Genomic DNA, 20,862 nt, shown 5'->3' with positions numbered 1-20,862 from the left:
ACTGTGGAAATGACAAGCTCATAATCTTTGAAAATAAACTTATTTCATATTGAAATCATTAAAAGTGCCTTTACATGTTTAAAATAAATATCCAAACCTATTTATCATTAAGTTCAGATAATCAGGTTATGCAGCTCTGTCTTAATTAGGCTTGGAAAAGCAAAACCTTGGCGGTTTTTTAGTATATTTGAATCACTGCTGTGGTTTATGAGGCAATGAATAAAAAAGAACCAGAATAGAGGCATATATACATGTACATATGTAACTCTATTAAAATATTTGTGGACCACTTTCACTGATAACATATTCCTGGATTACCAGCCATTCCCATTTCTAATATCATTTTTTTCTCAAACTCACTCATGTACATATCTCCATACAATAAATGACAGCATTGTTCATTTGCTAACAGAGATGACTAATCTTAATTAATATGACAATCTCTTTCGACTCTATGTTGGGTATTACCGTTTCCCACATCCCATTGTCCTTTTTTATTTAATCACATCTCATTTCTAGAAAGCCATAAAAAGATAATTGCAGAGTATGCTGTTAGCTAGTTATAATTTCTGCTCGCTAGCCATAACACCCATTAGCCGTGTAGCAGTATAATTTCCCAAAATGTATTTCAAATCAGCAAACTACACTCCGGAATAATTTTTCCTCTGAATTATGTCTTTTTAGGGTTGTTTATGTTAAACGGATGTTGCCAAATGAACATTATAAAAACTCAAACAAGATTTTACACAGGATAACAGGAACATATTATTATGGTCCAACTTCAGTTGCCATTTATTGTGATTGGTTATCAGCTGCCTCTTCTTAAAGCAGGTATCTGCAGGGATAATGGTAATCCTTTAAGAGGATCACATCTGAGACAGCAGGGGGAAGGGATCCACTCACTGCCCATAGCAACGCTGCACATGTGAATTCTCTCATACTCAAACACAGAACATGCATGAAACACGCTAATCTTCATCATCGTCACTGTTGCAATCAGTCATCAGGCGAGATAAACGGTGATGGAGGATGAACGTTGCTCAACTGTGGGGATTCTTCTTTTTTTTTCACCCGGAAGTTAACAACCTGTGACAGGAGTCAAGGTAGGAACTGAGAGAAATTGAGAGATTGTAGAATCTTTTCTGCCAGCTGCTCTTTCTTATTCACTCTACTCAACATTTTACCTGTCGTACTGCATGAAGGAGATTGAGGATTAATAATAGCTGTAAATAATGGGCTCCATAATAAGTGGTGGTGGGGGAGCCAGGCTCATAGGGAACTGGACTGGGAGCCAGATGGATTCTGGTTTTGAATCTCAGTTGCAGATCAACAAGTTGGAAAGTGGGCCAGCAGAATGTGAGGTGATGCACTGCCAAGGTGCCCTTGAGCAAGCCCCAACATGCGAGACAAGTCTCATCTTCTCAACCACTTTATCCCTTTCGGGGGTCACGGGGAGGGTACACGATGGATGAAGGCAGGTCCACCCCTGGATGGGTCACCAGTTCATTGCAAGGTCCTATATGAGCATTTATGGGATTGGTACCTTGCTCAGGGGCACCTTGGCAATGCTCTGAAGGTGTTCTGGTACCTTCCCCTACTACCAGAACACCTTCTGCACCTGGGGCTTCACCTGTCTGCCCTGGGGCTTCACCTGTCTGCCCTGGGGCTTCTCAGCCCAGTTCCTAACACAGTTCCTAACAGACTGAGCGACCACATTTTTATTCATTAAAAGGGTGAACACATTCCTAATGTGTCAGCAGGTTGCCATGGCGGTGCTGGAGGTGCTCTGCAGCCTGCTGGGTTGGTTCGCCCTTTACCAGTTGTTCTGTAGCAGCTGTGCTCAGCGCAGTTCGGAGTGGAACTGTCGGCTGGTCACTTTATCCCACGGCGTCGTCATCGTGCTGCTGACGGGCTACGTGGTGTTCGTGGATGGACCGTGGCCCTTCACACATGCAGGTCGCCAACAAAACCACACACACAAACGTGGTTGTTTTCCCCCTTGTTTAAACGTGTCTCACATAAAAGGTCAAAGAGTTTTCTTCTTACCTCCATCCTTTGCATCCGTCATGCAGGAACGGAGAACACAGATTTGCAGATCTTCTCTCTGGAGGTCTGTCTGGGTTACTTCTTCTTCGACCTGGGCTGGTGTGTCTTTAACCGCAGCGAGGGGCCCATCATGATGGCCCACCACGCTGCCAGTATCGTTGGCCTCCTGCTAGCGCTGGTAATGGGGGTGTCAGGATGCGAGACCTGCGCCGTCGTCTTCGGCAGCGAGCTCACCAACCCCCTGCTGCAGATCCGCTGGTTCCTCCGGCAGCTCGGCCTGTACGACAGCCTGCTGGGGGACGTGGTTGACCTGCTCTTCATCGTCCTGTTCGCCATTGTACGTGTGGGCGTGGGAACGGCCATGTTCTACTGCGAGCTAACATCGCCCAGGACCACCATCATCATGAAGCTCGGAGGCGTGGTCATGTACACCATCGCCTGGGTGTTCATGGTGGACATCGCCAGGTTTGGCTACAAAAAAAGCCGCGCAAAGTACAAGAGGTGGAAAGAAACCCAAGAACTTAAAGAAATGACCAAACAGGACGTGATGGGAGAGTGAGGAACACTGAAGAACCTCTCATATTTTGATGCGGAACCAGGAATTTAAATTTTAGGGTTTGCCAGGAAAAAACAACCTCCGCAACTGTGTCAGACCTGTTTACAACATGTACAGCTGTGGTGTCCAAAAGACTGAGACACAGAAACACACCCCACCCACAGAAGTGTTAAATATCACACATGCATGCCGCACTTCCCTTCCCAATCAATAAAGAAAAACATCAACGCTAAAAACAATGGAAAACCCAGAATGACAAAGTGTAAATAATTATTTATTATTTTTGAAAAGTTGTTTTCTGGTATCAGTGGATAAATTAAATAACGCAGTTAAACCTTGTTGCTTTGCCGCAGGTGTGTTGGATAATTGTGCTCCTGAACGCAACATCGCGAAGCTCCACTGTTCTCCTGAACGTCGCTTCCATAAGTGGATTGAAATCAGTTCAACTTTTCCCTTCGCTTTGACAGCAGCCCACGTTTTCAGGGTTAATACATCACAATAAAATAGAATATAACATTTATAAACACGGATTAATGTCGTGTGGCCTCTTTTATAGATGTTTGTGTTAAAATGCTATACAGTCAACAATATACAGTCTTTGATATACACTCAAATGTACAATAGCTTTATTGACAGCGAAAACAAGGAGCCCTGGATTCTTCCTCAAAATCAGAACCAATTTCATCTGTCCAGTCGTAACAAAGATGGATAAATTCCTTTTATTAACTTTTTCAAGGTCAGTTGCTTTTGTCATCCCCCACAAATGTGCTTAAACGTCAGTGTTTACTGCGTCTAACCACATTTAACCTTTTTTCAGAGACGCTACATTTGTAAGTGCAATTGGAAATTTAAAATCAGCAGTTTGATGAATGAAACCAGGAAATGAGATGGGGCGAAACGTAACACAAAGTTTCTTAGGAGGTTTTAAAATGTGGGTATGGCAGCTGGTCAAAGCCATATAGCAAATCTGTTTAAAAGCATTTTATAACATCTCAACTGTTATTTTCTATTTTCTCTCAGAATTCTTCTCTTATTCTTTTGTCCTCAACATTTTCTCCTAAATGATTGAACATTTTCCATCAGAACTCAGATTAAAATGCCTCAAGATTTGATCATTTCATATAGGTTTTATAGTCAGTGTTTATAAAATGCTGATGTTCTCATGATAGAGCCAGATGTTCCCTTCACTCGTTTAACATATTTAGGCGGCCACAGATGTCAGCAGATTTATGTCAAGAGTGAAGTGAGTAGTTTGAGTTTCAAATATCATTCTAACATGGATCTGCTTTAGCTAAGGTATAGTGCTCATAAACAATTAAGAAAACTTAATTTTTTTAGCAGTTTATACAATATTGAAGCAGCTGAATGTTAAAATAAGTAATAATTTGTTGATATGCTAAACTTGCACTTATATTTCGTGAAAAGAGTCGCAATACCACGTTAAATATACATGAACAAACAATGAACAATATCTGAAGCCCGCCTACTGGTTCTCCATACAGCCAAGTACTCAGGTGTATGTACACGTACTGGTGTGAGCAGTGGTGTCTGACAATCTTCCACACGTGTACTGTACGAGTTTACGATTTTAGATTCTTTTGCTGCCTTGGTCAGACACCGCGGACTGATCTGAGAGTTTTCTGGTCCTCTTAAACAAGTCTGCGGAAGTAAAACGAAGCAAATACTTTTTGGAATGTTGCAGAATTCAAAAGCGGCATCGTTAAATATGTTTGACTGGTAAAGACGTCAGGTTGCTTTTACAGAATTCCTGCTGAAAATAAGTCTCCATCCGTCGTCTGTACATCTGTGCCATATTTTCAGATTTCCAGTGTTTCATTATTCATAAAGTCTTGCTCAGTTCCATCTTTTTGTCAGTGTGTTTGTGGACTTTCAGTGACGATCAAACGTGCCCGAACCGCCACATCAGCTGTCGATGACTGAATGACTGAGTGACTGAATGAGGTCAGCGTGACGCGTTTGAGTACCCAGATAAATTCTGTGAGCGGGAAGTTCTTCATCGTTGAACCCCGTCTGGATAATAGAGACACGCAGTGAGTTCATTGATTCAGGTAGCTTTTAAAGATGGAAACAGAAACCCACCTTGATTGTTGTTGTCCTCCGTGGTAGCGGCCTCACCCTGCGACTGACACAGCTGGTGATACTTTAGCTCCACCTCCTGGAAGAACATCGTCATTAAACACACACAGAAACAAAATATCCACTAGATTCAGCTTAAAAGTAAACTAACCAGCCTTCATGGCAATATATCTAGAGCGGATCATGAGGCCTTTACAACCATGTTACATCCCATAAACCTGTTCTAGGAAGATCTAAAATCTAGAAACGGGGTTCTGCTCATTGGCTCACTTTCAGGTACTGCAGGTCGGCCTGTAGGAGGCGCAGGTGAGTCATCAGCTGTCTGCTGAGGTCGGGGCCGGAGCCTTCATCCCCGAGCTGAGAGGAGGATAAGAGCCTCCTCATGTCAATGTCCCCTTCGACCTCCATGTCGTCATCGGTGTTGCTCTCCTTAGAGCCTCCGCCAAAATCTAGAACCAGGAACTCACCTGGAGGAACAGAGCAGACAGGAAATAATCCATAGAGGAATGATTCCATATCCTGCCTAATATTGCCTTTGAACACACCATTTCCTTCAAGCATCTCTGGATGTTCTGGGGCCACCTGAAGGTGGTTTTTCTGCGTGTCTGGGTCAGCTGGTCCCTCAGAGGCCCTCAGGTCTTCAGAGTTCCTCAGCATGTGGCTGAACAGAGCCTGCTTGAGCATCGCCACTGTAGAGGAGAAAAAACCTACAGCTGACAAACCAGGAAAAGACAATCATCTGTGTCAGAGAGGATCTTTAGAATTTAACCTACATGTCCTGAGAGCCTCTTCGCCTTTAGAAGGCAGCTCACAAATTGTTCTTGGCTCTTGGTTTTGTTCTTGGTCCTGCAGGAAGATCAGACCGTCGGCCAGCTGTCCATCCAGGAAGGCCTCCAGTTCAGCTTCATCCACCTCTTCATCACCCTCCTCTTCTGCAACTTCCTGGATGCTGACCATAACCGGCTCCTCTTCCTCGTCCTCCGACTTCAGCCCATCAAACGGGTTCAAGCTTGGTGGAACCGAATCATCTGGAGATGAGGTTGATCCTTTATCTGGGGTGGATTTGGGTACAAAAGGGGACAAAACGTGAAAAAAGAATTCAAAGTTGATGAAATGTCTCAGATCCACACTGCAAATTGTAATTACAAGTGTAATAACAGACACCTGACAAACACACGGATCCGCTCAGTGCGCTGCCGGGGTCGCCGCTAATCTTCATATCCTGTTTGATGATGTCAATGGCGTTGCCCTCGGTGCTGAAACACACTCGCATTAGAAACAAATTTTCAAATCAGTCATCGGTTTGTGTGTGAGGACGTACTCGGCCTGAGCCGGCGGTGGCTTGTTTTTGTCGGACTTTGCCTTCATGGCGTCGGCACACTGTGTGATCAGACACTGCCACCTATAGGACCAGAGGTGACACTGCACACTCAGCATAAACTGACAGCATGCTGGTTGCCGCGGAGGCAGGACTTACGTTCTCTGATCAGACACCGACTGAGCCGTCAGCTTGTAGATTTGAGCACCGTTTTCAGACATGGACAGCACGAAGAAAGACTTGTTGTCTGAAAGGCACGACGATATAAACAAGTCAGCACAAATGAGGTCAACAAGCCCCGTCTCAAAAACCAACCAAGCTCTCACCAGTGGCCACTGGACGAACCAGGACGGTGTTGAGTTTGATGACCGGGCTGAAAATGTTCTTGGCGTCAGCAGCGCTGGCCTGGTTCTTGCCGTGGAACTTGAGGACGAGACGCTCATCCTGCTTCTGGAGCAGGACCAGAATGTCTTCCAGGAGGATCGCGTAGAGCTCTGAAAGCACAACAATTCTACAGCTGCAGTGTCTTCCGCAGGTCTTTTGTCTCTCAAAAGCCAACGTTTTAAACGTCTGCAGTCAGTCCCTAAGCCCTTCCACAGATGGATCCACGTACCGATTCTCTTGTCCTTATTGACTCTCCACGAAAGAGGTCCCTCATGCACCATAGTTCTTTTGGTCAGGTCCAGATTCTGCAGAAAAATATCAAAAATATAAAAATTCAACAGCGATCTCCCGATCAGACATTGGTTATTATTTATAATAGTGCAGCAGGGAACCAGAAGTGTGCAGCATAGTCTTACCTTCAGCTCCAAGATGATGGGGTTCTCACTCTGCTTGAGGGACGAGATGTCTAACCTCCTCTGATAATCCATCAACCTCTGTCCAAAAAAACCCCAAACCTGTGTTAAATATTAGTCCGCACAGAGTTGAAAGAACTTTTGAATGAAACATTGATGGAGCATCTATACCCGTCTGTTCTCGGCCTCTTTAACTGCCTGGTTCACATGGTACAGGATCTTCTTGCAGCATTCTGCCGCTTTCTTCACTTTTTCCTTCTCCTCATCATCTTCTGTCAGGGGCATAAAATGAGAAGATGATTAATGATTGAGCAGCAATACTTGGCCAAACACTAAACAATGTCACCTGAAAAGCTGTTGATTTATAGTGGGGAATTTTCCACCTTCCAACAGTAGGGGGCGCCAAACAGAAACCCGTAACACTGATGTCAGGTGATTTTCGTTGCGTTGCACCATATTTACCTGTGTACTTGGCGATGTTGTCCAGCAGCAGTGGGTACTTTGTGAATCTCAGCATCTCCACGGGAATGATGTCCTTCAGCTGCAGCCGGCGACACAGACGGTTTCTCTCAGCTGCCTGAGGAAGACAAAGAAAAACAGATCCTGCTGCTGTTCCCACGCTTGTTTCCTGAACGGACAGAGTGTCTGCGGACGTTCTGACCTGCATGAAAAGGGAGAACCTCTGATCTTTCTTCTTCTTACTCTTGATGAGCTCCAGTGCAGACGGCATGTTACTGCAGAAAGTTCCTACTGCGCTCTTTATCTTCTCCTCTTCCTCACCACCAAACTGGAAGAAGCAGCAAACTTTTGTGCTACAACGAATCGCAAGTTTCACGTTTCTTTCACCTTCGACGCTGCTTATAGGGATCGAGATTTATTCAAAGAAAGATTATAAATAAATGCCGTTGCTGCCATCCTTGAAACGGTCCTGGGTAGCGTTACTGACCCAAGCTAGGAGATCATCTGCAATCTGCCCAATCACTGATGTCTCGTTCCTCTTCCTGGTCACCAGCATCTGTTCTGTAACGGAAACTGAGAAAAAGATTGTAAGTAATTTCAGAATTATTTCACAGTTAACTGCATGTGTACGTTCAGTGATAAAGACTTGAGACACACACACACACATCAAATATCACTAATATCACAGCTGTTCAGTTGCCTTTTTGGGCGTATCGGAGATGAAGTTTGGTACATTTTCTTTCCCCCCACCCCGTATATTTCGTGCACCGTGCGTGTTTGCAGTAGGATGTTACCGTGCAGCTGAATAATTTCCTCCAGGTTTATAAAAATGAGCTTAATGTCTTCGGGAGGGAGGATGCCGTCTCCTTTCAGCCTCTGGTAGAAAACACTGTCCAGCACCTTCAGCGTCCTCAGGTGAGCCCGTTCGGTGTAAAAGAGCTCTGAGGTCACACACACACACACACACACATTAGCACCCTGATGTGCGATTAATCACATTGTGTTGGGATGAAAGGCCGCTCACCGTTGATGACTTCCTGCCGTTTGATTTCTTGTGGCGTGAGGCCTGCTAAAACGCCGGGGCTGACCAGACTCTGCCAGTTCTGACGGTCTTCCTCACACTCCATCTCGCCACCCTGGTCGTCTTCACTGTGGACCTCAGCTGGACTCACTGAACACTGAACCTCCATCCTGGTGCTGCCCGACACAAACAATTAGTAGAAGAGAGGCCTCAATATCTGGGTCAAAGCAGAGCACGTGAGAATTTGTGGACTAAAACATCTGCAGCTACAGACACACACAAAAACACACACAACCACACACACGCACATAAAGGTCTCTTGATCGTCCTCCTGCAGCTGCTCCAGGTTGGTGGGGCTGAAGTCGAACTGCGTGCAGGTGGAGCTGGAGATTCCCTCCTGATGGTCTCCAGACTGCAGACCTTCACCCATTTTGAGCTGGATACAGAACGGAGAAATGTCTGCAGAATACATTTTTAAAAAATACAGTTATTTGAAGAGTTCTTAGTTTTTTATAGTGAAACTTTGACAAAAACATGTTATTCCTTAATTGTGGTTTTGCAACACGTGGTGTAAAATAGGGAAATTGCAACAGACGATGTTTAAATTTAAATGTTTCGGCTATTTTGTTTCTCTCAGCTTTTCACACACAAACCAACCGACAATCATCTCCATCATAATGAATGTTCAGAAACGTAAACAAAGTTCTGTATCTAAATATGTGCAAAACCCAAGAGCAGTTGAAAAAAGGTGACGCACTGAATGAAACTCACTGAATTATGCAAAAAAAAACATTCTTTTTCTAAAAATACTAAAAAATATTCCACAAATATGCAAATGCTGTCATTACGCCTATGATAATATGAACACAGAGGAATATACTGGTGTGTCTTACTGGAGTCAGAGTCCTGCCCACTGGTGTCGGAGCCCTGAGTGGGGGGTGTGCTGTGTGTTGGGGAGGTGGTGGAGGGGGAAAACTGGCTGCTGGTGTCTGATCCGTCACTCAGCTGGTTTCCAGTGACCCGTCCAGCGGTGGCAGCGGAACAGTCGGCGTGGTCAGCGGGTGGAGACGGATGCTTTGGCGAGCGCTGCTTGTTCAGCGCTACAGCTTTACCAACTACAACAGCAACACAAACAACGTCAACAACAATTCTTTCAGGTGTTCCTGGAACACATCGACACACCACTAGTTATCCCAAAAGAATCCGAGGGGCAGACAGACATTTTTCCTAGAAACAAATGAGTGCTTGTTGGTTTTTAATGCAGAGAAGTTTAGGTGCATCCCTGATGCTGAGCTGCACTGCTGCGTATTTTGAGGAGGAGCAGACGAGACTGAGAAGGTCCTCACCTGATGTGGAGTCCACTCGGCTGAGACGGCGCGGGGGGTTCAGGATGTTGTGAAATCGAGGCTTTTTCACCTTCTCCTCACCTTCTTTTTCAGGTTTGATGCTCTTCTGTGTATTTAAAATTTTAAAAAGCAAGGTTGCGATTTCTAAAAACTTAACTGCATGAGAAGAGTTTGATTCCATGTAGCACATAACAGAACTGTAACGGAGCTAGCAGGCGCAATAAAGGACAATGACATGATTAGTCCTTCGGAACAAGAAGACCCAATGCTTGGAAATATGTGTTTGCAGTGATCAAACCTTAATTTTCGGCAGGAAATTAATGCGAGCTCGTTTATGTTCCAGGCCACGCGGCTCCTTCACTTTAACCCCGAGTTGCTTCATGTAGGTGAGAATCACGTACTGCATCGTTTGGCTAAAATGTCACAGAGTAACAGAGACAAAAAAGAATTTTGCTAATTTTGCAAACATTAGAAGCTTTAAAAGAATTCAAAGGTGAGATTTGTTGCACCACTTCTCCTCTTCTGTGGGTTGCGAGGCCGACCTGCAACGTAGATTACGGTTAAAACTCAATCATGTGAAGGAAAGATTCACGTTTGTACATTTAAACGTGAGCAGGAACTCACAGAATATCCTCTATCTTGGAGAGAATGTGTTCGGCACAGGAACATTCCCTGTCTAAGACCTCTTTTCCCGGCTCAGCGTCCAGCCTGGAGAGCTCGTCCTCAGCCAGAGTCAGACCCATGCTGCGCTTCTGTCTGCACATCCACATCAGCCACACAGAAGAAGAAGAAGAGATAGTGAGTCTCTGAGAAAGTGGTCTGAGAAACGTTCCGGTTCCACTTGGCGACCTGAAATCTTCCAGGTGCCTGTGCAGGTCTGGCAGCAGCATTTCCTGTAACGTCTGCGTGAACTGCCTGCAGAGATCCTCCGGGAGCAACTCCAACCTGCGTTTCTCTGCGTACCAACAGTCAATCATCAATACCGCATCACAGCGACATTAACCTCAGAATATACTGTATAAATTAAGTAAATGTGTGTTATTTGATGTGAGCTGAGTTCATAAACCAGTCAATATTTTAGCCCTGACACGAGTCTTATTTTTTATTATTATTATTTTCCAAAAGGACTGTCAGACAGGTAGAATTTTTTTTTTATCAGTTTTTACTGATAATTAATCAACATGCTGCAAGTGTTCAAAACAAAAAAATGAGCATTTTAACGTTTTCTTACCCAACTCGGAAGCGATCGTCTCTGGGAGGGGTACTTTGAGATTCTGGGGAAGAAGAGATACATGCCACAAACTCAATTTATTCTCCAAATCTCTGAGCAGCAAATCAAATAACTGCTAACTGTGGTCAGAAAGGAGACAGAAGACTGACGAAGAGGGCAGAGAATTGTCTCACCGCTGTTCGATCCAAAAATAGTGAATGAAATTCCATGAAAAAACGTCGGCTTTCTTTGGAATTGGCGTGTTTGTGCATGTCAGCATAGAGATAACAGAGCTGTCACAGGAAACAGGTTAGGTCGTTATCGTTAGAATAGATTTTAACTGCAAAACACTGATTTTAGGCCACTGAAGGTCTTCCACAAGGCTCCATCATCAACATAGTTTAACTACTACCAATGTGTAAAAAGAAGCTTTTACACGGCTATAAAAGTTTTATCCTTCAGCCGTTACGCTCTCCAAACCTCCTCTTACGTACCACTGGCGCAGGATCAAACTGCGAGATGACGTGATGGAGGAAAACTGCCAGGTGAGCCGGCCGAGACTTCAGCAAGTCCACACTCTGAAATGAGCTGCATTCTCCATTAATCTGATGCAGGACACAAAGAAAGAGGAATTAGTCAGACTTTTTTTTAAAAAAGAAACTGAAAGCCTGATTTTACTGCAATAAAACATTAAAATAAGCATCATTCTAATGAGATGACTGAGTCCATTCAGATGAACTTCCTCACAGCTTCATGCTTTTTATTGTCTTCCTATTTTGCTGGGTTTTTATTGCATTTCTGAGCAACAGTTCAGTGTGATTCAGACTGTAGAGGGTTCAGACTCAGTCCTGAAATGATACACGTGCACATGATTTAATCCTCTATGAGTGATTTACCTGCTCTTGCTGAGAGTCGAAGTAGTCGTCCTCAGCTCCAATGATCTGTGGGTTGAGGGGGTGTGGAGGGATGAGGAACTGAGCGCCGGTTTCCTGTGTGAAAGATTAGCTGGTTGAACCCATCGCGAATAAAGTCGGGAACCTGCTCGACGGGTTAGATTCCATCGGCAAAAACGTGCAAGAGGGAGTTTCTTTTACCGTTTCTGGAGCGTCCTCGCCGTCGGCTGATGGACGGAGGGTGATGTCACCACTCTGACAGGGCGTCTCTCCTTTGTCAAGACTTTCAGCGAGGAGGCTTCCATGCATCTAACACACGCACAAACACACACACATTGTTTAGTCTGCTGCTGAATTGTGGGAAACCCCTGAGATCGAAAAACACGATGAAGTCCCTATTTATAGCCTTTCCAATTAAAAAGCCTGTTTTTATAAAGTGGTCTGGGTAGGCAGCAGACTTCCTGTGAGATTTAATTCCCAGATTATCGCTAATGTTACTCAGCAGCACCCGATTCATGCCTAATTACTGCTTTCACAACCACTCCCTTCTGTTTCATCCTTGCTCTTTTACAGATCTGAAACCCTGCTGTTTGTCACGTATATAAAAACGTATATGAACACATGTGGAGTCCTCCTGAAGACGTCCACGAAGGTTCTGTGTTCCCGCGTTAGCACCCGAGCAGAGGTGCAGTTTACGTGCTGTACTCCCCTCTCAGGGATATGGCATCACTCACAGAGCTGGCATTGGTGGTCGGGGTCCCATCATTACAGCTGTCGGCCCCCGACGTTGATGTCTGAGCCCCAACAGCCCCGTCCTCCGTCTCACTGCTCCTGGACCGCATGGCACCATCCTGGAACAGACGGGCGATTTTCCCTCTGTTACGCTAACATACACACATGGAAACGCACACCTGAAGGTTCCACAGCGGGGTTGAGTAATGATTGTACCTGCAGTTCGTGGTGCTCCTGGTTTAACATCTTCTGGATCACGTCAACATTCTGAGAAGTTTTGTCCTCGGACTAACAAAAGAAGAAATACCGAGCGACTTTAACCGCTATAAATATAAATGATGGCCTATTTCGTCATTGATGATGACTCAGTCAAAACCACAGAACAAGAGAAGTGACAGCGATTGTGCTGAAAAAGAAAAAAGAAAACGTTTCATTCTGACTAAAACACAGATGTTCACAGAAGTTATACATCATAAAATGGGGGGGAAGAAAAACCAACAAGCTTTAACAGTTGAAAAAAGTTCAAAAACTATTGTCAAAATCAGCTGACAAGGAATCTTTTTTGAGGTTTAAATTTAAATGTGGTCCGTTCTTACCCCTTCAGGCGATTCATAGTTGATCCCGTCATGCTGGAGACCGGTGCCCTCTAGGCTGCTCTGCTGGCGGGCCGATAGTGCAGGCGAGGTGGGCAGAGAGGAGCTGAGCTCTCCCTCCTCCATCACATCCGTGTCCTCGGGCTCTTCCTCATCCTGCAGGGGGAGTCCTGGTGGCCTCCCCAGTACCGTCAGGGCCACATACGAACCGGCTGCCAAGAAGATCACAAGAGAAGAAAGCATGAAGCTCTGATCACCGAACAGCAGATTGTGTCATCAATTAAGTGTCAGGCACATGTGGAATCTGGAAACCCCCACCACCACCAGCCTGTAAATGTCAGATTTCCCTTTTAATTTAGAGAGTTTGAGACAAAACCTTAGTTTACAGTATTCCAGACACTATTTCCTGTCTCGGTCTGTCGTTCAGGCTACTGTAGAAACATGGAGCCACGGAGGGGGCCGCAGGACAATGTTTATGAACATATTTTACTTCCTTCTTCAGCCCACGCTGAGAACATTATACACTTCATAGTTAATCATCTGTGAGGAACTGACTCCTGAAAAGCTATTGAACTGTCCCAGGAAATATTAACAGCTCTGCAGCTAATTTCTAAGTATTTCCATGATTAAAGACGTGTAAATACATCATGAGCTGCCTTTCAGAAACTATTCTTTCATCCATTTCTGTTCACATGTGCTGCTTTTATTCTCTGATCTGTTCCCAGCTGTTGCTTTTTTTTGTATCTCTGCATCTTCAGGGGAACCTTTACGCTCAGACATGTGAGCTGTTCGTCCAAATCCTCATTTCAACTTACATTTTATCAGCTTCACAACCTCCATGTGGTTCGAGCACGTCACTAAAGTCCCGTTAACCTGAAAACAACCATCAGAGAACAGCTGAAGGAAGTTGAGAACAAAGAGGAGACGGAACTCAGCGAAAACAAACAGATCCCACCTTAATGATCCGATCTCCCGTCTGGACTCCGGCCCGCATTGCCGCTCCATCTGGGACACAGAACACAGAAGTGGAGAGACGGGAACGCGAGGGAAAGGTCAAACGTGTGTGTGAGTTTCACTTACTTTCTTTGACCAGCTGCACAAAGACGGGATTGTCTCCACTCACAGTCAGCCCAAAGCCATTTTTATCTCTCTGGATTATCACACAGCGCTGGACAAGACCTGAACACACACAAACACACACCTGGGAGGTCACAAACAGGCCCGTTCACCCTCACATCATATTTTTGGAAAAACGCCTAACTTCTAGATGTCCCCTTCATTGTAACAACTAATGGCATTTTTTTTAAATGACTTTTAACTCACAAACCGCCTGTTTACTTGTGGGAAAAATTCTCCAACAGGAAGTGACAAATCAAGAGACTGAAACTGAAACAGAAGTCTGCAATTTTCCCAACAGACCATGAGAACAACACAAGACATCAACCCGGCTCCTCTATAGAACTTCACGTTTTTGAGCGCAGGTGTGTAAAATAGCTCAAAAATGAAGACGGAGATGACGTTGGCAGCGGAGATGATTCCTCTTGAATTTGGCCTATTTTGTGATACATTACAACAGCAACAGAAAGTTCAGGCCTGCTTGGTATATTTCATTCCCTTGACAGCCTCTGTGGAGGAAAGAACAACTTAACTGAACCGACAACAAGAGTCAAAGCCCAGCTTGTAGATTTATTTCTTGACTGAATCTGCAGGATGCCTTTCTCAACCAGCTTTAAAGGAGGGGGGGGGTGTTATTTAAAAAGGAGCCAACTGGTTAACAGGTTAATCAACACATGTAAGTAATGTTTTAAACTGAATGGGAAATAAACGTGTCCTCTTACCTGTGGGGTCAAACTCATGTTTGAGGGGAGACGAGGGTTTCTCATGTTTGGGTTTGTTGTCTGTTGGGTCCTTGTTGAGAATATTTGGGGTCCTGAAGAGACAAAAACAAGAATTTTACTGGAGTACAGCAGAATTGAGTAGATGGAAGATTTCTGACAGTTAATGCAGCTTTCTGCCAGAAACAGAATCTAATTATTATTTTATCACTTCTGTCCACTTTTGACCCATTTTAGGTTGTGATAAAATTACACACTTTGTTAAAAAAAACAATAATAAATGATCTAAAATAGCTGTTGTTCTTGGTGAAACATGTAGTCTTTATTTTTAATACAAGAGCCGTGATGATGTTTTGAAGTTCAATAAAAGAGACCCTTGTTCCTGATGTCCCTGGTGGGAGGTGGACTTGATGGTGGTCTGTCATCCATTAATAGGTCTCCTCCTCCTGCTGCTCTTCCTCCTCCTCTCATTCCAGCACAGGAGTTTATGTTTGTGCTGCTGTCCCTCCCTCAGACAATGGGGGCCCCTCCATCCTTTAACAATGGCGCCCAGCCTCAGAGCCGACTCAGCGTGGCTCTGTGGGACAGATTCCCGGAAACGGAGACAAAGACTTCTGGCTGGAATCCAGCTTCCTTAATAAGGAAGAAGGCTGGGTACAAAATGGTGGGGTGAGGAGGAGGTGGTGGTGGTGCGTGAGTATTCTTGAGAATCTCATCGTAGACACGACAAAACGTCACAGCCGAAGGTGACGTTGAGCTGACTGACAAAGTGAGGGGGGTGGTTTAGACTCCGAGTGAGATTCCGGCTCAGGGAGCCTCCACAACCCGGCAGACGTAGATTAACAGCTGATAAAGACAAGGACAGATGACATCCGACTCCTCCAAATGGCAGCAGAAATTGGAAGCTTCATTAAAATGTTTTTTTTAATCCTGATATGACTAAATCTGGAGCAGTCGTGTTGTAATCTGCCATCCTGATACAGCTTCACCAACAACTACGGCAACATTAGAGACGCTAAAATGTGTTTCCATTTTTAGTTATTTGCTGCAAATTACTGTTATGAATCACCATGGCAGCGGGGTGTTAACGCAGCAATTCTCAACGCTCAGTTCCCGGATCACAAAAGGGAAAGAGTCCATGTGAAAGTCGGGAATCATTTATTTATCTATTGTATTAGTGCCACTGCGCCGGGTTAGCGGTCCAACACAATCCGACCTTCTTTGGTTCTTCGCTGCACATTTATCAAAGCGGGACAAAAAAAAACATGCAGTAATCTGCTCAGATACCAAAAATACCAGACAATTCCTCTGGGAACATCGCAGCAGGAATCAGAACGGAAGCTGAAATTCATCTATATTTAAAAGTCAAGTCTGAGAGACTCTCATAACTTGTCACTCAACAGTGCCCCCCCCACCCCAAAAAAAGAAAAAGTTGCTTATTGCGATGGCAAATCTCATCGAAATGTGACTCAGAGGTTACATAAACTTGGATGTTCTAAATTTAACCAGTGCGGAATCTTTGTGCACCCAGGCAGCATTTTTCTATTTTGTTTTAAAGCTTCCTTCGGTTTCCTGGTCAGCAGACTTGTGAAAGCAGCAGCTTTATTTTGGTTTTTGATGCAGGGCAACGGGATCCTGACTTCAACATCCGACTGACTCAGCGTATACAACGACGCTGCCGCCATTTAGGTCCATATTTCACTTTAGTCATCGCATTAAAAAGGCCTCCACCGTCCGCAGCATCCTCTCGGCTAATTCTATACCACGGCTGATTCCAAAGCCACATTACGCTCATTCTCATCTCGTTCTCATCTCATGACCGTAGCCGCTGCTCAAGCCAACGCGGTGCCGTCTGTGCGTTTTCAACGGCAGCGTCGCTGTATCAGGCGTCGTCATGCACTAGTGTGTTTCCAGTATCAGCCAGGAAGGGCCTGTGGCCCGGTGGCAGACATACTTTGACGGTGATGTCACCACTTCCCGTCAGAGGGGGCTGAGGGGGGGTCAGCAGGCAGGAAAACACACAGATCAGCAAAACCGTGAGACAAAACAGCTTGGCCTGCGGCGTGCCGGGATCGAGGCATCGCACTCACAGCTGACTCAATACTGTGTCATCGTTTTCACAAACAAGTAAGCGAAAGAATGAGTCGGGCCGTTTGGTCCGGTTTAGGCCCTGCCTGTCCCAACGAGACGGGGTCAGAGTCAAAGGCACGCCGGCCATGATGTGGCGGGTTGACCACATCGCACTAGTAGGAAGCTGGAAAACGCCACTGCCTCTGGTTTCCCAAGGTGACCTTCACATCACCATCGAGTGGCTTCGATCAGCTGAAGATGAATTATCAGCATTAGTGTAAGAAAAATAAAATCCAACTCAAAACAACCCGCATTGATCGCGTAGCCACAGGGGCGGTGTGTCGCCCCGGAAGATCTTGTTTATCACAGTCAAGTGGTGCCAACAATGCAAAAGACTCAAAAGTGAACAGCAGACTTTTTAAACGGGTGTATCTGGGTATAAGAAGAAACAGCATGTTCACCTACTCGTTTGGCTGCGAAAGAAGTACGTCTAAAGAAAACTACCTGGCTATTTAACTCAAATTCTTCTCGCCGAGAAACCTTGAAAATTATCTAAGTGGTGAAATGTGGCTTGGAAACAACCCTTTTTTTGTTGCTATACTTTTTCTTTTTTTTTTACTTTTTCTCTTCGTTACTTAATTTAGAAATTTTAGACAAATGTATTTTTTAAAAACACTCAAAGGTTTGTGTCTGCATCTGGATCGCACCAGGAGTTCCTCTGTTGTCTTTACTGAGTGTAAAGGGAAGATGGGCCTTCAGCCCTGTCTAAGCTCTCAGGACCCTGACCACTGTCCCTGTCCTGGCTGTAGAACACCCCCAATGTTAGGAGTTTTCCCTCCCCTCCTCATCTGTGTTTTGTCTGTGTTTCCCCTGTCTGTCTATTCTCAGGCTGGGCGGAGCGGCTTCCAGACTCTCCCCCATCGGCCGATCGACACACACCTGAAGCTGATCTCCAGCCGATCACCCACACCCGTTCGCTTTAAATGCCTGGTCAACTCTCCAATCATCACCAATTTGTTGTTAACCCCCCGTTGTAGAGCCTGGCTCCTAAAACTCTGTATGCCCGTTTGTGTCACCGTTCCTGTTTCCAGTTTGAACTGGTTGTTAGACTCTCCTGCAGATCGCCTTTCGGACGCCTGTTCGCGCTGCCCAGCCTGACCGTGTTTGTCTGCTTCCAGCACCACAGCACCAAATTTTCAGTAAATCTTATTTCCAACTTCGCCCAGTCGTGTGTGTCTGCATTCGGGGGGTCTTGATTTGTGTCTGCAGTGCCTGACACCCAAGGCCTGAAGCTGCCCCCACCTTGCTACAGTAGGGAGGAGAAGCTTCTGTCTGGACACCCTGTCATGAAGCTCAGATTGGCGAGGAGCTGCAGTGATGGTTGACCGTCGGGAACTGTGTCAGTTGTGAGCGCTCTGCTCATGGGGTTCATCTCAAAGGCTCTAAAAGTCTATGCCAATGCAATGGTTTCAGAAATTTCCCTCCAAAAATTCTAATTTTCACATTCATTCCGGGGGGTGTTGACGCATGTTTCAGCCATTAAAATGGTTTCAGGTTTCTGACGGGTGGGGGGGGAAGAGACTATTGAGCCGGAGTGGGGACAGGAAGTGCTAGCTGCCGACCGTAGACATTTTGTTGAAGTTTTCAACAAGCCTGTGACTGCGGTCACTTTATCTTAATGACAGCAAGGGCCAGAGATCATCGTTCAGGCTGCCACATTTGGTACGATGCACACATATAAAAATGTGTCAAAGTGTCTGGCAGCCAGGAAGCTGCTCAGGGCTGACAGGAGAACAGGTTCCCATGCTGCCATTTCTGGGTTTCCTTTAGTGTGTCATTCTTTCCACTCTATTTGATGATTTTACACTCTAAATAGTTTGACATGGAAACTTAGAATCACATAAAGGGGTCCCTTCGTTCTAGCAGCGTATTGGTCTTCACTGCTTGCTAAAGGTTGAGAAACCAAATGACTTTGTTTAACTCTCAGAGGAAGTCATATGTGCCTTTGTTTTGGCGTTTCCTCCAAGGAAACTCCTGATTGTGGACGATAAAAATAGACATGTGACTTGTGTGCGACGAAAGCTGAGAGGCTCCAGCTTAAATGTTCTACTGTTTTACTAAAACGCAGCACACACTTTGTTCATGGAGTCCAAATGTTTGGTAACACTGTTAATCCAATCCTTGAGTTGCTGTGGGTAAATGTCAATGTCTTCAGTGAGCACACATGAAGAAAGTTTTAGTTCAGGTCTATGCTGGAGTTCCCTTCAGTGAGGCACTGATGGGAAAACGCCTGCAAAAGTTAAAAAAAAAAAAAAAAATCTGCATAATGATTTGTTAATGTTTTAAACATTTTAAAAGCTTAAATGACGACAAAACAACACAACTGGGTGAGAAACCTGGATCCAAAGCTGCAGTGCGACCAAACATCCATAACTATTGATTTGAAACTTACTTGTTTTTCTGAGTTATGGAGCATTTGACCTTTAATTTCACAAAAGTCCTCTACAAAAAATGTTAGTGACCCTTGACCTCTTCAGACAGGTAGATCTCCACAGGTAATTGACCCACTTTGTCCACAAAAGCACCATGTTCAAGTAAAAAACCCAGATTCTTGATGTCACATAGAGGAAACACTGTTGATCAATGTCTAACCTTATAACCCAAGTTTTCCTTTTTAAACAAACAATATGACTAAAATGACTGAAGCTTACTGGAGGATCAGTGCGGACAAAAGCAAAGAAAAGCCCTTGAACACAAGTTATTCACCTTCCATAAATTGAGATTTAAAACTGAAAAAAATCAGAAATTGAATATTCATGGTGGAAGGTCAGGACGTTTCAGCCTACCTGTCAGTGAGTGTTGACTGACTCATTGGGATTTCCTTCACGAATTTCCAAAGATTTCAGCTGAATCGCATTTTTCACGACAGCACCGGGCTCTGATGGACCACACTTGCTCTGCACATCGTCCGTCCGCAATAATCACCGAACTCTTGGGGTCCAGAACTCAAAGAAAGTTTCCTTGGAGTGCTAAAAACAAGTCAGATGAATTCCCAGAAAGTATCATTAGGAGACAACTCCGCAGGGATGGATGGAGGGTCGCCACTTTTTCTTCTTTGTGGTCTCAACGTGCTTTATTAAAGTTGCCTCTTTTTGAGCTCGCAGAAACATCTGTAACTTGTTTTGTTTTTTTGAATGCCCAACCTTTGTCTCCAAGTTAAGGACATCTATTTTTCCCTGGGAACTCCTTCCATGATGACACTGCGGGTCCTGGTCAGAATTACGTAAATCTTTGGTTGCTGTATCCGAATTACTTCTGTCCACTCACGACAGATTTCCAGTCGCTTTCTTTGACATCACGTCCAGGGTCCGCTCATATTTTAGACACTTTTGCACGACACGATAGGCATGTGTTTCTACTGTGATGAAAATCGAGAAAGGAAAATGCCTCACCCACTCCTCTTTTCCAAAAGAGTAAAGAGGAGGAAAACCCTCCTTCTGTGTTGCTGCATTCAGGAGCGCCTCGTATTTCACCAAACTATAGCGACATATGGCCAATGTAGTCAGACGATAAGGGGGGTTAAGAGCATGAGCCAGTCGGTAAAAGAAGATCAAAGTTGCATGTGAATGTCGTGCATTCAAAGTCCATATCCCAGTCTCCTCTTTGAGAATGTTTCTGCCTACTTTCCATCACACAACTTTCCCAAAGTGGTTTGAATGTCTTTAGGAGTATTTCTTGGAAATTACCAGAATATGTCCTGACCAAAATAATGAGTAATTAGTTGTGGTTGTTAAAGTAAGGTTTGATTTAGGAATACACTGTATGCACAGGAATCGATTCTTTATTGTGTTGTTAATGTGGTGGAATTTATTTTAGCTACCTCCGGGCA

General features: G+C 44.7%; 2 protein-coding genes across 4 annotated transcripts; one reads left to right on the top strand and one right to left on the bottom strand.

The window, feature by feature from the left end:
* Positions 1–891: 891 nt before the first annotated feature.
* On the top strand, positions 892–2,855 carry tlcd5b (TLC domain containing 5b). Of its 2 annotated transcripts, none has more exons than XM_057053661.1 (3): positions 892–1,103; positions 1,761–1,956; positions 2,073–2,855. In XM_057053661.1, the coding sequence occupies exons 2-3, from the start codon at positions 1,767–1,769 to the stop codon at positions 2,603–2,605; spliced, it is 723 nt and encodes a 240-aa protein (XP_056909641.1). In that variant the 5' UTR covers positions 892–1,103; positions 1,761–1,766; the 3' UTR covers positions 2,606–2,855. The 2 variants fall into 2 exon arrangements, with proteins under 2 accessions (XP_056909641.1, XP_056909642.1); XM_057053662.1 differs by having other exon boundaries at positions 1,758–1,956.
* LOC130537133 (rho guanine nucleotide exchange factor 12-like) lies at positions 2,856–20,528 on the bottom strand. Of its 2 annotated transcripts, XM_057053656.1 has the most exons (37): positions 19,820–20,527; positions 14,907–14,998; positions 14,149–14,247; positions 14,024–14,073; positions 13,884–13,941; positions 13,072–13,280; positions 12,692–12,763; positions 12,478–12,594; positions 11,945–12,052; positions 11,747–11,839; positions 11,345–11,455; positions 11,045–11,143; positions 10,872–10,914; positions 10,490–10,595; positions 10,265–10,396; positions 10,150–10,182; positions 9,939–10,053; positions 9,641–9,746; positions 9,188–9,409; positions 8,603–8,753; positions 8,298–8,470; positions 8,068–8,214; positions 7,761–7,846; positions 7,476–7,601; positions 7,277–7,391; positions 6,986–7,086; positions 6,818–6,895; positions 6,631–6,706; positions 6,344–6,511; positions 6,177–6,264; positions 6,021–6,101; positions 5,846–5,955; positions 5,473–5,751; positions 5,245–5,388; positions 4,970–5,166; positions 4,703–4,778; positions 2,856–4,633 (listed from the first exon to the last, which is right to left on the bottom strand). In XM_057053656.1, the coding sequence occupies exons 1-37, from the start codon at positions 19,843–19,845 to the stop codon at positions 4,617–4,619; spliced, it is 4,104 nt and encodes a 1,367-aa protein (XP_056909636.1). In that variant the 5' UTR covers positions 19,846–20,527; the 3' UTR covers positions 2,856–4,616. The 2 variants fall into 2 exon arrangements, with proteins under 2 accessions (XP_056909636.1, XP_056909635.1); XM_057053655.1 differs by having other exon boundaries at positions 4,970–5,388; positions 5,864–5,955; positions 19,820–20,528.
* Between the last annotated feature and the right edge of the window lie 334 nt (positions 20,529–20,862).

Source organism: Takifugu flavidus, chromosome 14 (genome assembly GCF_003711565.1).
Source record: "Takifugu flavidus isolate HTHZ2018 chromosome 14, ASM371156v2, whole genome shotgun sequence".
NCBI classification, from domain to species: Eukaryota; Metazoa; Chordata; class Actinopteri; order Tetraodontiformes; family Tetraodontidae; genus Takifugu; species Takifugu flavidus.
The sequence above is the reverse complement of the archived record's forward strand: the minus strand, read 5'-3'. Positions and strand labels throughout refer to the sequence as shown.

Bases quoted from the DNA above. Each gene is read 5' to 3' on its own strand.
- LOC130537133 (XM_057053655.1), bottom strand. From the start codon at position 19,845: ATGAGTCAGTCAACACTCACTGACAG. The intron at 14,248-14,906 runs GTAAGAGGACAC...GTGTGTGTTCAG, and splicing joins ACATGAGTTTGACCCCACAG to GTCTTGTCCAGCGCTGTGTG. The intron at 8,471-8,602 runs GTGCGTGTGTGT...TGTGTCGGGCAG, and splicing joins GACGATCAAGAGACCTTTAT to CACCAGGATGGAGGTTCAGT.
- tlcd5b (XM_057053661.1), top strand. From the start codon at position 1,767: ATGGCGGTGCTGGAGGTGCTCTGCAGCCTGCTGGGTTGGTTCGCCCTT. The intron at 1,957-2,072 runs GTCGCCAACAAA...TCCGTCATGCAG, and splicing joins GTGGCCCTTCACACATGCAG to GAACGGAGAACACAGATTTG.